The sequence below is a fragment of the Mesoplodon densirostris genome, chromosome 2 (genome assembly GCF_025265405.1).
Source record: "Mesoplodon densirostris isolate mMesDen1 chromosome 2, mMesDen1 primary haplotype, whole genome shotgun sequence".
Taxonomy (NCBI): domain Eukaryota; kingdom Metazoa; phylum Chordata; class Mammalia; order Artiodactyla; family Ziphiidae; genus Mesoplodon; species Mesoplodon densirostris.
Genome location: NC_082662.1, coordinates 98,698,976 through 98,715,398, shown reverse-complemented (window position 1 = coordinate 98,715,398; position 16,423 = coordinate 98,698,976). Strand labels below are relative to the sequence as shown.

The window sequence follows — 16,423 nt, the reverse complement described above, 5'->3', positions numbered from 1 at the left end:
CTGCAATTCTGACTCCCCTTCCCACATTTATTTCTGTATTTGTTGGTCAAGAGCTTAGGCTCTGTAGCCAGTGTGGTTCAATTCCAGACTCCACCTACTTCCTGACTGCCACTGGGAATGTTAACTTCTCTGTGCTTCTATTTCCTCTATAAAATGAGTGTAAGAGACCCCACTTTATATGGTAGTTGTTAGGATAAATGAACTAATATAAGTTAAGTGCCTGGCTTGTAGTTACTACTCAGTTAATGTTCCGTAATATCATTGCTGTGCTTTGGCCTTGGTCCCCTGTTTACACTCTCAGAGGTTGATTCACCTTGCAGTCTATAAAGGAGTGCTGGGCTATTTTGGGGACTGCAGATACCCCACACAACCAGAACCCCCACTCCCAAGTGGCAGAGAATCCTACTTAAAGGAAACCTGTGGGAGAAAGGCCCTATAACGTCACTGCACATAATTAAACGTATTAGCAGCTATTAGTCTGTTCCTGTGTCTCCACCTTGTGGGAGCCCTTTGCCCCCACACCCAGTTGTACTAATGCTGTTTGCCCAGCTCTTCCCAGTTCTCACCACCTCAACCAAATTCCTTCCCGAACTCTGCCTCCTCCCCTCCTACCCAGACTGGATTGTGGACCCTGAACCCTATTCTCTACCTGCACCTGGTGTTGCCTCCATTGATCCCTGCCTACTTACTGCTCTTCACCCTGGACAAACTAAAAAAAACATGGCCTCCGTAAACATGGGGGTGGGGGAAGTTCACCTCACAAAGAATCAATAAAACTAAAAAGAGAACAAGGAAATACCATGTTTACCCATCAAATTAGCAAAGATTAAAGGAAAAGAAAATCCTAAAGCAGGCAAGGGGGTAGTTAGTGAGATGGGACACACATATCCTACTGGTGGTCGTAAAAAACATTGATATAACCTTCCTGAAAGCCATTTGGCAACATCTACTCAAAAGTCTTAAAAAGGTTCATATTATCTGATCCAGTAATTCCACTTCCAGGAAATTGTTCTTCTAAAAAGCGCTGCAAGAAAAGTATGCACAAAATTGTTCATAACTTCAATGTTTATCACATAGAAAGGTTGGAAACTTAAAGGTCCAACAATAGGAAAATGTTTAAATTATGTCATATGCATACAATGAAATACAACCATTAAAAATCGTTCTTGAAGAATCTCTTAAGGTGAAAATGTTTACAATGTAAAGTTAGGTGAAAAAAATGGATGCACAAATCTGTACATACAGTATGACCCTAATTATGTGACATATATGCATAGAAAACAAACACATCAAAAAGTGTAACAAATGATTATCGGTGAGTGGTGGAATTATGGCTTTTATTTTCCTCTTTATACTTATTTGCATTTTAAAAACTGTCTACAATGCATATCCATGATTTTTATAATCAAGGAAATGGAAAGCAATAAAAGTCTATAAAAATCTGTAATAGCCTCCACATCCCACCTAGTTAAGACTCTCCTATGTCTTAACCCCAGACTAAGTTAGTCTTGGGGCCTTTAGGAATTTTGAGGCTGTTGGGCTCTCAACACTGAATAATAAAATAAATCTCAAAATTAAAAATCAAGTCCCAGGTAACCATGTAGAAGGTCATCTATATTCTGATACAATGCAAATTTTGATGTAACTTTAAAGGGTGGTATCTTGTATTGGGCAAGGTCTTTTTAGGATTCCCCCTTAATCCAGACCTACCTACCTGTTTACCTACCTAACCAGCCCATAGGTGGCAATTCCTGCCCTCCACCCTACCTAGGAAAACCAGTTCACTAGTCCCTTCATGCTCCTCCCTAGTCCCATCTACAACACACCCTTCACCCTATAACCCTCCCATTTCTAGACTTTCAGTATGCTGTCCCTGCTAGGAAGTCTGCCCTGATTACAGCTAAGCCTCAATCTCCCCACCTACACAACATCAGCAAGAATCTTAATGGGGTTTCATTGTCTATGTAGAACAGTTTGGGAAATGAAGGAGTGAGTCATCCTCTCTGACCTCCAGCTGTTTTCATACTGGGGACTTAATGTTGTCTTTGAGCCTCTGGGATGTTCCCTAGCTTGAAACCAGCTTCCTCACTGCCTAGCCTGTACCCCAGATGGTTCCTGGAATGGCCCTCCCTGAACCTTAGGCCCCCACTGACAATGCACTCCTTAATTCTCTGAAGAACTGCTTCTCTTAGCTTCTCGCCTGATGCTCACCTGTGATGTCAGCCTCCTACCAAGGTCAAACCACTTTCAGCAGATTTTAGACTTCGGAGAGAATACCTGCAGCCTCAAAAAGATCATTGGCCATGAGTTTCCTAAACCAAACATTATGCCTAGATCCTTCTAGAATCAAGCTGTTCAGCTCTTTTCTCAGCTTCTCCCAGGAGCCAGTCCCCCACCCCAGTCACCTCGCATTTTTTACAGCACCATGCGGCTGTATCCAACCATACTTGCTTATAAGTCTTAAATGGGTTTTAGCCAAACCCTTTGTCATTCAAGGCCTTTCACTGGCTAGCCCCAATTTTCCTTTCCTGTTCTCATCTCCCAGCCCTCCCCTCCATGCACTTTCCACTCTTTTACTCCAGTCCAGTCATATCAAACTTCCCAGTCTTCTCTGAGCACACTTTGTACCTCATGCCTCCATGCTTTTTCTCAAGCTCTTTCCTCTCCTCCAAATGTCTATCCCCCATTTCTATTGTTGTTCTGCTTCTCTGTTGAAAGTCTGTTCATTTAAAAATTTTTCCCTCCCTTCTTCTACTAGAGAATTTATCAATTTGACAGTGAGATATGCAATTGTCTTTTCTACCAGGGGTACAGGCTAGATTTTAAACAGCTCTGAATTCTCCAGCACTAGCACAGTGCTCCTTTAACTAAATTGTTTCTCGGTGCATTTACACCAAATCTTCCTTTGGACTGGAAGACCCTGAAGGGAGTTCCTCTTTCTTCATGCTCACCCCCCAACTCCAGCTGGGACAAGGCTTTACACACAATCCCTACCACTGGGTATAAGACAGATCCTAAGACTTCCCCTTAACTCAGGAAGCAGGATTAAATTAGTTGGAAAACAGTGATTTTTTTCTTTCATTCAAAATATTGTAACTACTCAAACAATAAAGTCTGTTGCTAAAGAAGCTAAAAAATTTCGGGGGGTTATAAGGGCTGTGGACTAGGACACATGAGCTCTAGCTAATTCTTTTTTTTTTTTTTTTTTTTTTTTCTTTTTGCGGTATGCGGGCCTCTCACTGTTGTGGCCTCTCCCGTTGTGGAGCACAGGCTCCGGATGCGCAGGCCCAGCGGCCATGGCTCACGGGCCCAGCCGCTCCGCGGCATATGGGATCCTCCCAGACCGGGGCACGAACCCGTATCCCCTGCATCGGCAGGCGGACTCTCAACCACTGCGCCACCAGGGAGGCCCTCTAGCTAATTCTGATACTAACTTTAGTAACATGTGGATCGCCTTTCTGTGCTTCAGTTCACTCACCTCTAAAATGGGAATAGCACCTACTCTACCAGGACACTGAACCCAAATGGGATAATAAAGGAGAACAGCCACAGGAAAGGCACAGGAGCTTAAGACAGGAGGCAGGAGGCATCAGGATGGTCCATGCATAGTAGCGGGCAGGTCTGTGCAATTAGAGGGCAGGTGAGGGCCAGGAGTTCCCATAGTCAGCTTAGTAGTGGGAATTGGGAGCCCAGCAAGCTAGGAAACAAGGAGAAGCAGCACAGAAGTTTGCTGAGGTGGTAGGTAAAAAAGGAACAAGCTCAAACATTTTCCCCACTTGTGAAACAAGTCAGTGGCTCCTTTAACAATGCAAGTGCTGCTGTTACTGAGCTCATGCATTTGCCCGTCTTTTTTTGCCCAACGTTCTTTCTCTGGCTGCTTTTGTGGAGTAGTGGAAAGAAAGATTGCCTGGTTTGTTTACTACGCTATATGACCTTGAATAAAAGTTACTTAACCCTCAAGTCTCAGTTATCTGGTCTGTAATTTGGGGACAAGAGCACTTACCTTGAAGTCAGTGTGAGAATTAACTGAGATGAGCCACGTAAACTGTCTAGCCCAGTTCCCGGCAGTTCCTTGCTCTGAACAGTACAGGCTGCAGCGCAGCTCTGGCCTAGGTATAAGTTACCAATATTGTGGGTAGGTTAGGCAGGGCTGGTGAGGTATCATTACTGAAACTTTATAGCCAAGATTCCAAGACAGTCACAATTTCAAAGACTCTCCTGTTTTCCCTTAAGTCAATAAGCACCTGCCAATTTTTGATTGGGAAAAGATGATCGCCATGGAAGGCACCTTGGCGGCTGCCTACTTCTCCATCAGCCCTGAGAGTCTGGGCTCCAGGCCCAGGGCTTCTCAGCCAGATACCCAGATATGCAGGCGAGAGGCGGTGGGTAGGAGGAAGGTGATCAGGGATAGCTCAGGGTACCTGATAGATGGGAGACCTAGGTTCTACCTCCCACTTTCTCAGTCTACCTGGCCACTGCTGCGCAATTCCACTCTAAAAGGAAAGAGCAAGTTAAATACTTGGTGCTCAGTGTATCTCTGCATTGGCTGCATATTAGAATCACCTGGGAAATTTTAAACTCTTCATGCCTGGACTGCACTCCAGACCAGTTAAATCAGTATTTTTTTTCTTTTTTTAAGTTCTCTGGGTAAATTCCAATATACACCAAAAGCTGAGAACCACTGTTCTAGATCAGGGTTTTTCAAACTGTGTTAGTTTAGAATACAGTTTCTCAGGCTCTAGAATTGGCACTACTACTGGAACTTATTGATTCTAAAACACACTCTTTTAAAAACACACATATATTAACCTCTTTGAAATCAGAATGATCTTTCATTCAGTGCCATCTAAGATGTGATGAAATATAGAAACAAGCATCCCAGGTAATTCTTATGATTTGGCCAGTGTGAGGAAAAAACAGTTCTCTAGTACTCCCTAGGGCAGAGCTTTCCAATCTTTAGTATCCTTAGAGTCACCTGTGATCCTGTTAAAATGCACGTTCCGAATCAGAAGGTCTGTGTTAAGGCCTAAGATTCTGCACTTATAAGCAGCTCCCAGGTGATCTGTGCTGGGCCTTTCACCACATTTTCGGTAGCAACATTCCCTCTGAGGAGCTTCCACAGCAACTCATTTAAGTAAACTGAAATAATTGGCATAGACAAGTATGACCAATGGAGAGAGTCTTTGATATGTCTGTGAGGCAGTTTGTAGGCTGCACGCTCATCTCTCCCTGGGAAGGGGCAGCTGCGACGAGAGCCAGAGGAAGGGCTGCCCTGACCTTTGAGGAGCCAGAGGCTAGAGTCTAATTTCCCGAGGAAGCACTGTTATGTGAGGCAGCACAAACCCTCCACACTAAATACCAGCAAAGTTCACTTGCCAAGTGAAGTTAGGCCCCAGGTGGCTTTAGTGGGTAAGCAGCCCCGTTCCCTCTACCACATACCCCTTTTCCTCTTTCCCTCACTCATCAAAACTTCATTGAGGATCCACTAATAAACCACAAGGTCTGAAGGATTCAAAGATGAATCAGATTTGGTACCTGACCTTGGAGGGGAGGAATTCAGTCTGGAGGAAACCCATCTGTAAAACAGACAATAATGAAGTGATTAAGTGCTAATAACAGGAGTATATATAAAGAGATGAGCCAACATAAAGGAACAATGCTAATAGCTTCCTGGTGCAGCAGCCACTGGAGGAGCTGGAGGAAACATTTCTAATCTTTCCAAAAAGGGGTAAACCTCAAACAAAGATTCCTTGCCAGGACCGGCCTGCTATGATGGAAGAGTGTGCGTTGGTGCCTTGAAGCTTTGTAATCTGGAGTCTCAACGTGGGGAAAGCTTCCTCTGTTTGTGTCTTTAATCTCTAGCTCTAAGATGCAAGTGAATCTAAGAAGGAAGAGACTTTTAGGGGATCAGCCCCTCAAAAGGATGGGGCAACCATTATCTTATTCCAGAGAGTTCCAGCATTGCATCCTATCCTCCTGTGTCAGAATCCAGCACATCATTTCCCTAGTTACAGAAACACTTGGGTCTTCGCCCTTTGTCATATTGAGCTCTTAATTGGCTCAACCCATCACATTGCTAGATATAAAGGCTACAGTCCCTAGACTAAGTAGGTCTCTGGCTGGGGTACATAGTCTCGGGCAAGACAGGCAGGGTACGAGAATATAGAGCCCACTCCCTCACCCAGCTCCCTATAGACTGGCTTTTTAGGAGGACTAAGAAACTGATACGTGATCCGATCCCAATTTACTTTTTCCTTATCTTCCATCTCTCAGATAGGAAACCCTAGAGGAGAAGCTTAAGGGCCAGAGGAAGCCACCAAGGAGGAGACAGCAGAAAGATGGGGAGTGGAGCCAGCGCTGAGGACAAAGAACTGGCCAAGAGGTCCAAAGAGCTAGAAAAGAAGCTGCAGGAGGATGCTGACAAGGAAGCCAAGACCGTCAAGCTGCTATTGCTGGGTGAGCGAGATGGTTAGATGAGCCAGAGAAGGAGAAGGTACTGCTCCTTCCTGCTTATCCTGGATGGTAGGTGGTTTCTAGCCCACTGTGTGGGGAGGAGGGATGGAAGGTCATTTTTCTTCTCCCAATCCAGTCTCAGGCTAGGGGATCAGGAGCTCTAGGGCTGAACACATCCACCCCAACGAGATGCAGAATGCCAAAGTTACTCTGGAACTGTTCTGCTCTTCCTTGAACCAGGAATAGTGTGAGGGCCAGGATGCACCCACCGATCTCCAGATTTAACCAAACCTAACACCTAACAACTTAGCAAATATCATGAACTCTAGGCTTGCAGACACTTACTGAATCTACAAACAGAAACTCTGAGTCAAGGACTCAGAAAAGGACAGTGCACTCAGAAGTCCTACCATATAATCAGTGTCATGTAGTCCCAAGGATAGGCCTAATGGTTCTTACCAAGTATACTGGTTCCTTCTCCTTGCTTTCAGTAAAAAAAATTTGTAAAAATATGAGAAGTGGGGAGCCCTGAGTGGGGAGGAATGGAGTCTTTAGAGAAGTCCTTTCCTGGCTTTCTATTCAGCAGCTGCCTCTAAAGCCCCTGCCAGATGGGAGGATCATCAGCTTGATGAGCTCCTAAGCAGATCACAGGTTTGTGCTGAAAAAAGAAAAGCACCTCAGTCGGTCAGAAATTGATCATGGCTGTAAACAGAGCCAAAACAATAGAGTTTGGGACAGCTGGCTTAGGAAAAAACCCCAATGGTAGTACAGAAGTAGGCAAGCTGGAGCAGGTAGGATCTTTATAGCAGAAGACTGGCTGGCTGGGCTGGGTTTCCAAACCCATGAGGAGCCTGGGAACTAGGGCCCCAAACTAAGGCACCTCCCTTCCCTCAGCTGATCTGTGGCATGGCCCTAAGGACACACTAAAGAGCACATCTCTGTAAGCAGACTCCAAGGAGCCCAGGAGGCTACAGAGGGGAAAGAGATGGCAAGGCCCCTGAGAGATCTTTTAAGCCTAAGCAGCTTTCTTCTACATTCAGGATAAGAAGCTTAGAGGGACCAAGCACAGGATAAGTGGTGGGGGGGGGGGATGTTTAAGGCATCAGGGATAGTATAGAGTGGGGGAGAGAGCTTAAGGGTATGCGGGTCTTTGATAGAGGGAGAGTGGGGTGTGAATGATGACCTAAGAACATTTTAGTCAATAATGGAAACAGTAAGATAACGAAAAAATAGTATTTCAGTGAGGTGATCCAGCTTTCTCCAATCCCACCCCAAGATCACTCTCCTGAGTAAAAACAGGCAGAGTAGAAACGTGTTAAAGGAGTTCCCCTGAAGCTATCAGTGGTTCTCAACGAGATCTTGTACACCCCCACCCCAAGACACTTGGAAATGTCGGGAACATTTTTGGTCGTCACAGCTGGAAGATTGGAGTGCTACTGGCCTCTGCCAGTGCTGCTAAACACCCTACAATGCACAGGACAGCCCTCCACAGAAAAAACCATCCAGCCCAAAGTGTCAATAATGCAGAGGTTGAGAAACTCTCCTCCGATTCCAGATCAAATGGCCTGAGCTCAAAGCTGGCAGAAATCGGGGCAATAATCATCCCTATGTGTTCTCCCCTAACAAGGCTCCCAAGCGAGCAGTGGCTTAGACTTCTCACGGGCCATCTACTGGAGGGGTGGGGAGAGCCGGTGGAAATCTGAAGCATAAGCATTTCTCCCTGCAGGTGCTGGGGAGTCAGGAAAGAGCACTATCGTCAAACAGATGAAGTGAGTAGGAACAAAGCCCCTAAGGACTGAGGTAGGGTGAAGAAGTCAGTAGAGCCAGTGGAAGCATGGATGATAAAGGGCTCTTTATCTGGGTTCTTAAGGAACCCAGATGTAAAGGATATAAAGGATCTTATTCCCAACGTTCCTCATCTGCATGCCCCATGTCCCTCACTCTCCACTTCGGGATAGCAGTAAGAATAGAGAGATTGGGTTCTTATGACCCTTTAAATCCTCCCAGAGTCCCAATCCCTTAGGTCTGGTTACTCAGGTCCAACGAAGGGCTGGGTGTCTCCTCCTTGCAGGATCATTCATCAGGATGGCTATTCACCAGAAGAATGCCTGGAGTACAAAGCCATCATCTATGGGAATGTGCTACAGTCCATCCTGGCTATCATCCGTGCCATGCCCACACTGGGCATTGACTTTGCTGAAGCAAGCTGTGTGGTATGTGGTTAACGCTATGTGGTTAAGGGTGGGAGGAAAAGCTAACGAGGTGAACAGGCCAGTGGCCAATGAGCTATGAGGAAACATGGGTCAGAAAAAAGTGTATGTAACTAAAACCCCACTTGCTGAGCTTTTTTTTACTTCAGTCCTAGCAAAGCATGCAATTCCTACCTTAATAAATGTTCATTAAAAAAAAAAATCTGCTCAGCTTCCTCTGCCTTTTGGTCTTATTTTACCATCTAAATTGTTCCCCTCAGGTTCTTTGCCCTGGCTGTGGAACTTTTATAAGCCAAATTCCTAGTTCCAGTATTGTCCTTTTCCTAGATTTGAATCATTGAAAAAAACAAAGGTGATAGGTTCCTGTCTATCATCTTGTCCATTTCATGGTCAATCTGGTCTTTAAACTTCCAATCTCCCTGCAGCAGAGCACCCACATTTAGTGGCAGGACACTCACTTTTGGACTAAGGATGGAAGATGGAAACACCACAGAGGAAGCCCCTGGGACCTCTTTTATCCACTAGGCATCCCAGGACTGGATATATTGCCACCCTCTGCATCTCAGAAGCACCCTCAAAAATTAATCGGTGTTTATTTAGAATCTTTGCTGGACACCATCTCCACCTTAGGCTTTGGTTGCAATGCAAAATGCTTTCCTTTCAGCAGAATTCCCAAAAGCCTCCTGGAAAGCCATTACTCCCGTGTAATTCTCATCCTGGTTTCTGCCTTACAGGATGATGGGCGACAGCTCAACAACCTGGCTGACTCCATTGAGGAAGGCACTATGCCTCCTGAGCTGGTGGAGGTCATCAAGAAGTTGTGGAAGGATAGTGGGGTGCAAGCCTGCTTTGACAGAGCTGCAGAGTACCAGCTCAATGACTCGGCATCCTAGTAAGACTCTGATTGGGGAGGGGGTGGGATGAGGCATCAGCAACCTTCTAGGAGAAATCACAGCGAGCCGAAAATTTTAGGCACTGACAGCTGGAGACCCAAGGACTGAATTCAGGCTGCATGCCTGTCTTATTAGGCTTGAGCAGTGTTTTACTATGCTTTGAATTTAATGCCTTTATATTGGGACATTTGCCACAGTTCCCACCACTCTGTATTACTTACACTGGTTCACTGCAACCTACAAAGCTGAAGACTCAAAATTCAAAACAGAGGTGCTCTGTTTAACAGCCCTCAGCTCCTGCCTTCTTAAATCAAACACGTAGCCTCTCCTTTCAGAATCATGAACACTAATACAGCCCTGCAGCTCTGCCACGCATTCTCCTACGAGGCATGATTCATCATGACCCTCTCAGGGCTGAAATTTCTAGCTGGCAACACAGGCTCTACTTAAGCCACTAGCCTAAAATGAAAATCTCCTTCACCCATAGCATCTTATGTCAAAGTGCCAGGGCACAGGACACAAACTGCCAGGGCAAACCAAAGAAAGTTGGTCAGGGATTAGAGAGCACTAACTCTGCAAAGTTGGTCCCCAAAAGATAAGGTACACAGAGTTTATCAATCCTACCTCAAACAGCATGATATCATAGATGGGCATGAGCTTCAGAGTCAAATAGACCTGGGTTTAGCCCCTGTTTTATCACCTAATCTTATAATAAAGTTATCATTTACTATCCCTGGAGCACACCCACTCACTCACTCAGGCCTAGGCACTGCTCAGTGCATTAGGTACACCTTTTCATTTAATCTGCACAATATGCCTTTATGGTAGATAGTATTTTTTATTAGTCCTATTTACAGATGGAAAACCTGAGGTTCAGAGAAGTAAATTAACTTGCCCAAAGTCATATAGATAAATGGCAGAGGCTGGATTTAAATCCAGGTCTATTTGTCCACAAAGTTGAATGTTTTTTTACAGTATACCACAATGCCTCTTGTCCTGGACAAGTTATTTAACTCTTCTGGATTTTTCCTTCATCTGTAAAATGGGATATGAAACTTGAAGGTTTATGAGGTTAAATGAGAATTTAAATGTGAAAATGTCTGGCATATAGTTAATTTGCCCTCCCTCTTTCTCTCAGTCCTCTCACTTCACATCTGCTTTTTTTTTTTTTTTTACTTTTTAATGGTAACTATCAAACACATACAAAAGCAGAATACAATCAATCACCTGGCTTCAACTGTTACCAACCGATGGCCACACTTGTTTCATTTTATCTCCATTCCCCACTGGAATATTTTCAAGTAAACTCCAGATATATCATTTCATCCTAAAAATTTCACTATGTTATCTCTAAAAAATATTCTTTAAAAAAAAAGAATCACAACATAATTATATCTAAATATTTAATAATTCCTTAATGTCATCAAATATCCAAGTCAGTGTTCATTCAAGTTTCCCCAATTATCTCAAATGTTTTCTCTTCAACTTGATTCAGGATATAAACAAGGTCCATGCATTGCACTGGTTCACATCTCATATATTTCTAAAATCTCTTTTAATATACTCCTGCTTCTTGATGGAATTTTGGCACCCATTTAAACCACCAAGTCTCATTCAAGGGTCTAGAAAACCTTGTAGTCAGGTGAAACAGAAGGAAAAGTTATCTGACTTGACTTAAATGGGACAGAACCTCTGCCTCAAATGGGCCAGTCCCTCAGCCCATCCCACACTTCCTTTTGTAAGGACACAAGAGGGTTTGAAGGAAAGACTCCTAGATTTAACCATATGAATTCTAGGCTGGTTCTATCATTAAGTTAGCTATATGCCTTTGGGTAAAACCCTTCACCTTTCTTGACTTTGGCTGTGGAAAATTTAATATTATCAATGCCAATCGATTTTTTTCCAGCTACCTGAATCAATTAGACCGAATTACAGCCCCTGACTACCTCCCTACTGAGCAAGATGTGCTACAATCCAGAGTCAAAACCACAGGCATCATTGAGACCAGGTTTTCTGTCAAAGACTTGAACTTCAGGTGAGTACATGGTTCCCTGGGAGCATGTCAGATACCCAAAAAGGGACGTAGGTATGCTTCTTGGCTTTCACAAAAGCCCAGTCTGACTTCCTCCTCCTTCTCCCCCTTTCCTTTCCACTTCCCATCTTACTGCTAACTGGCCCCAAAGTTGCCACCTCTGTGGGGTAAACACCAAGTGCATGTGGGTCACACATTGGGTATACGTTTGAAAACAGGTGTTTCTTCTCTCAGGATGTTTGATGTGGGAGGGCAGAGATCAGAGAGAAAGAAGTGGATCCACTGCTTTGAGGGAGTCACCTGCATCATTTTCTGTGCAGCCCTCAGTGCCTATGATATGGTGCTGGTGGAAGATGACGAAGTGGTGAGTGAACTTTGCACCAAGCAGCTTTGATAGATAATTCCCCTGTGACCCTTCCTCTAAACTTTGTGTCACTCCATTACCCCAACTTGGGTGATTTCAGCTAACACTAACAGTCTAGCAGTCTTCTAGCAGACCAATGTCTCAGGCAAATAATTCTAGAAAAACCTCTTCTTCTGAAGGTTCTAGGTTAGCACTTTAGAGCTCCAGATTTACTGAGAGCTTGGTCTCCGATTAGACATCCAAGTACTACTTGGGACATCAAAAATCTCGTAAGACAAACTGAGTATTAAAGGAATAAGTGATCATTAACTTGGCAATGCAAAGGAGTCACACTTAGTAGTCTCCCAGGCTGCCTATGGAAGTAAAGGAGATGAAAATGATAGAGCAGAAAGAACAACGTACGACGTGTATCTTTATGCAACATGATAGAGGGGTTGCACACTAACCTCACTTGGAAGCCTAAATATATACTCAGTGTCAACAGGACTAGAGAGAGACTGGCAAACCAGTTTTCTCACATGCCACTTAAATTGGCAGCTGGAGAACTACCTGAGGGTGGTCCTCTTGAGCCTGTGGAGTTTTACAAGACAGGAGCTCTGCAGGAACAGTGTCAGCCCATCCAGGTACCTTCCAAGTTTAAGACAGGGCATGTCAAAGGCATGGAAAACGCCAATTTTACATATGCATCTGCTCTATAAACAGAGGCCCACAGTTTACTGATAGAAGACAAAGCTTCTATCCTTCTATTCCCTGCTCCAGTTCTTCTCCCTTCTCCTTAGCAGTTTAGGTTCACATTAGTGCACTCTGAATATCTTCTAGCCAAAATGTCTTAGAGGGCCATTCATTTCCCAAGATCTCTTCCATCTTTAACCTTGAAGTCTAGAAGGTCTTAAAGGGTTTTTATAGGAGTATTAGCAATGAGAAAAGGCTACTAATTCGTTTTCTTTATTAGGTGAAAAGATTGAGCCCAAGTCAGCTAACAGCACACTTCAAGACCCTAAAGGTCTACTCCCTAACAATAGGCTGGTTTGGGGCACTGGGTAACCTCTGGACTCTGCAGATTACAGCACTACTTCTCACTTATTGAAAGTAGCAATCAGAGAAGGAAATAAGGCAGAAGTGCTTGTGCTGTGGCACTGGGAAATTCTTTAGCCCTTACCGTTTGGCACAAGGGCCAAATAATCCCTATTATGTTCCTGCCTGAACTGAGATCTGGGACTTTATAACAGAAGCCTATCAAAATCATCCTGGAGATGTATGTGGACATGTTAACTTGGGCCCAGTTTCAACCCTGAATCAGCAGCCCTTAAGGATATCAAAGTCCTAAGCTGTGCCCTGGTTGCCAAAGATCTGCATAACATTTACTGTACACCACCTACTATCATGGACACTATACGTACATGATCTCATCTGACTTTCATAATAATCCTGAGATAGGGAAACTGAGACTCAGAAAAGCTCAGTACTTTCCCTCAAATCATACAGTTGTGATATAAAGAGGATTAGAAGGAAGTCCGATCTCTTTGGCTCTACTCTACCACACTAGAAAAGAGATAAGCTGTTCCCTATCTTTCCTTTTACATTTGGAACACTGGTTTCTTCAAGGGGAGCAAGAACAGGAAGTAGACAGATATCCCATAAGCCCAACCTGATATCTCTGATGGTGTTTCCTCTTACTAGAATCGTATGCATGAGTCACTGCACCTGTTCAACAGTATATGCAACCACAAGTTCTTTGCGGCTACTTCCATTGTCCTCTTTCTCAACAAGAAGGACCTCTTTGAGGAAAAAATCAAGAAAGTCCATCTCAGCATTTGTTTTCCAGAGTATGATGGTAAGTGCCAGGGGCTGGAGACAATTCTTTCATAGTAATGACAGGTGGCTGCCTCATTTCCTATACCAAGGAGACATAAAGGAACTTGTCTTTAAGGAGTAGTAAGTGTAACTCCTCTGCTTTGCCAAGTTGATGATCCCTTATCCCTTTAATATTCAGTTCCTCTTATGAGCTTTATAATGTCCAAGTGATATTTGGATGTCTAACCCGAGAAACTTGAGCATTCAGTTAGAGGTTTAAATTCAGATGTCTCCGGAATAGAGCAGACATTAGATTCAGGAGACCCACCGACTGTTCAGATGACAACTGCCAGAAACCAAGGTGGAGACATAGACACCTCTCTCCTCAATTTCTTTGCTCAACTCAAGTGGGAAACACTGGAGTGCAATAAAGGAGAGGGCCCTCCGTCTAAAAATAGGCCCCCAACTGCAGCTGTCTAATACAACGTTTTGAGGATCAAGTGAGTCACTTAAAAAGTGAGCAACTAAGAAGGGTTAATTTATCCCACTTCTTCACTATTTTTCTGGAAAACCAGGGAACAACTCTTACGAGGATGCAGGGAATTATATCAAGAGTCAATTCCTTGACCTCAACATGAGAAAAGATGTCAAAGAAATCTACAGTCACATGACCTGTGCCACAGACACCCAGAATGTCAAATTTGTATTTGATGCAGTTACAGATATTATCATCAAAGAAAACCTCAAGGACTGTGGACTCTTCTAATTCTCACCACTCCTCAAGTATACGTTCTATAAACAGGTTCAGAATCTGGGTAACTTCAAGCAGAAAATTTTAGGTCAATATACCATGACAAGAATACATCCATTCTCCCTTGGAGATGGAGTATGTATGATTGCAATTGTGTCTCATATGTTCTTTTAAAAGTGGGATAGGGCCTCCCTGGTGGCGCAAGTGGTTGAGAGTCCGCCTGCCGATGCAGGGGATACGGGTTCGGGCCCCGGTCTGGGAGGATCCCATATGCCGCGGAGCGGCTGGGCCCATGAGCCATGGCCGCTGAGCCTGCGCGTCCGGAGCCTGCGCGTCCGGAGCCTGTGCTCCGCAACAGGGGAGGCCACAACAGTGAGAGGCCCGCATACCGCAAAAAAAAAATAAATAAAAAAAAATAAATAAAAGTGGGATAGCTAGTACAGTTTAAAGAATGCAAGGCCAGGAGTCAGAAGACCCAGATTCCAGTACTGGTTCTGCAACTTACTACAAAAATGTAAATATTTCATTTCTCTGAGTCTTGAGTTCCTCATCTATAAAATGAAGATAACTTCTCTATACTACTTCACAGGGTTATTCTAATGATCATAAACATAACTGAAGGAGGGGAAGGCACATAAAAGCTGTGTGGTTAGTGACAGAGAGAAATCCTATATAAAAGCCCCCATTCATGATATTCAACACCAGGTTTTTAGATGAATTATCCCAAACAAAAAAGCAAACCTTCCCTGCAGTCTGAAAAAAAACTAATTAAAAACAGAACCTCACTAAACCTACCACCCTTTTTTACTAACAGACCTTTATGTGCCTTAGCTCAGAGACCTGAATCACCAGATAATAGTTGTGAGTTTCTTAGTTTCTAGGGTATACATCCAGAAAAGATTTTTTTTTTCCTTTGGCCGCTCACACTGTTTGCAGGATCTTAGTTCCCCGACCAGGGATTGAACCCCGGCCCTCGGCAGTGAAAGCACAGAGTCCTAACCACTGGACTTCCAGGGGATTCCCAAAAATGATTTTTATTAAGCACAGATTATCCCTCTGCTCCCAAACTGCCAAAAAGACTGTGTTCCCTGTATCTCTGTAAGTATAGGGATACTTATCCCTGTAAGTAACTTTATCAGCTATACAAGACACTTTCTGAATAAACTTGGAGGACAGAACACACTCCCACTTGGAGTATTACTGATTTTATTGCTCCCACTTCTCTATCACAGAATTTAGAATAAGTGAGCAATCCTAAAATCCTTGTTTCAACCACTACATGTTTCGGGAGAACAAAAAAGGCAGCTGATTTTGCTTTAGGCACTGAAAATCTTTGCAGTTGGGTCCATGAGATGCCTGGCTAAAAACAACATCTCCCCAAACAGGCCAACAATTAAATTATTCCCTGAACTCCTTTGGGGGGAAACGAAGCTTGTATTCATCTTGACAGGAGGTGGTGAAGTCAAGTATAGATTTAGCATTTACAACTACTAGTGAGGAAAGCTCTGGGCATCCAAGATTTAGTATATAAAAGAAAGTGTCAATTAAAATGAATATCTGCTCCTTGCCAAAAATATACATTCACACTTAGGCTACTACTAGCAATATTGATACTAGAGAGCCATATGAGCTTGAAATACACTGAAGAATACATTTGCAGCTGTTAAAATTGGATTCATTTAATAGTCTTTCTGATTCCTTGAAGAGAAACCAACTTGGGAAAATTACCAGAAAAATAAGGAAAACTACTCTGCCCACTGCCGATTAAAACACTTAAGCCAAAGAAAAAAATCTGGGTAAGACTTCTTGCATCCAAGCACTGTTCAGGGACTATACTAAAGGGCACGCTCCAAAGATCACTAACCTCTTTGCTTTAACTCAACATATAGGGGCTCTGAGTCTTTTTTTTTTTTTTTTTTGGTATCA

At 43.7% G+C, this 16,423-nt stretch overlaps 1 protein-coding gene across 1 annotated transcript; it reads left to right on the top strand.

The window, feature by feature from the left end:
- Nucleotides 1–6,338: 6,338 nt before the first annotated feature.
- Nucleotides 6,339–14,512, top strand: GNAT2 (G protein subunit alpha transducin 2). Its single transcript, XM_060090218.1, has 8 exons — nt 6,339–6,456; nt 8,180–8,222; nt 8,525–8,666; nt 9,398–9,555; nt 11,463–11,591; nt 11,823–11,952; nt 13,633–13,786; nt 14,322–14,512. The coding sequence occupies exons 1-8, from the start codon at nt 6,339–6,341 to the stop codon at nt 14,510–14,512; spliced, it is 1,065 nt and encodes a 354-aa protein (XP_059946201.1).
- The last annotated feature ends 1,911 nt before the right edge of the window (nt 14,513–16,423 follow it).

What these genes read in the sequence shown, in the direction of transcription:
- GNAT2 (XM_060090218.1), top strand. Translation starts at nt 6,339, where the DNA reads ATGGGGAGTGGAGCCAGCGCTGAGGACAAAGAACTGGCCAAGAGGTCC. An exon ending in TTGCTGAAGCAAGCTGTGTG is followed by an intron (nt 8,667 to 9,397) that starts GTATGTGGTTAA and finishes TCTGCCTTACAG; the next exon opens with GATGATGGGCGACAGCTCAA. An exon ending in TTGTTTTCCAGAGTATGATG is followed by an intron (nt 13,787 to 14,321) that starts GTAAGTGCCAGG and finishes CTGGAAAACCAG; the next exon opens with GGAACAACTCTTACGAGGAT.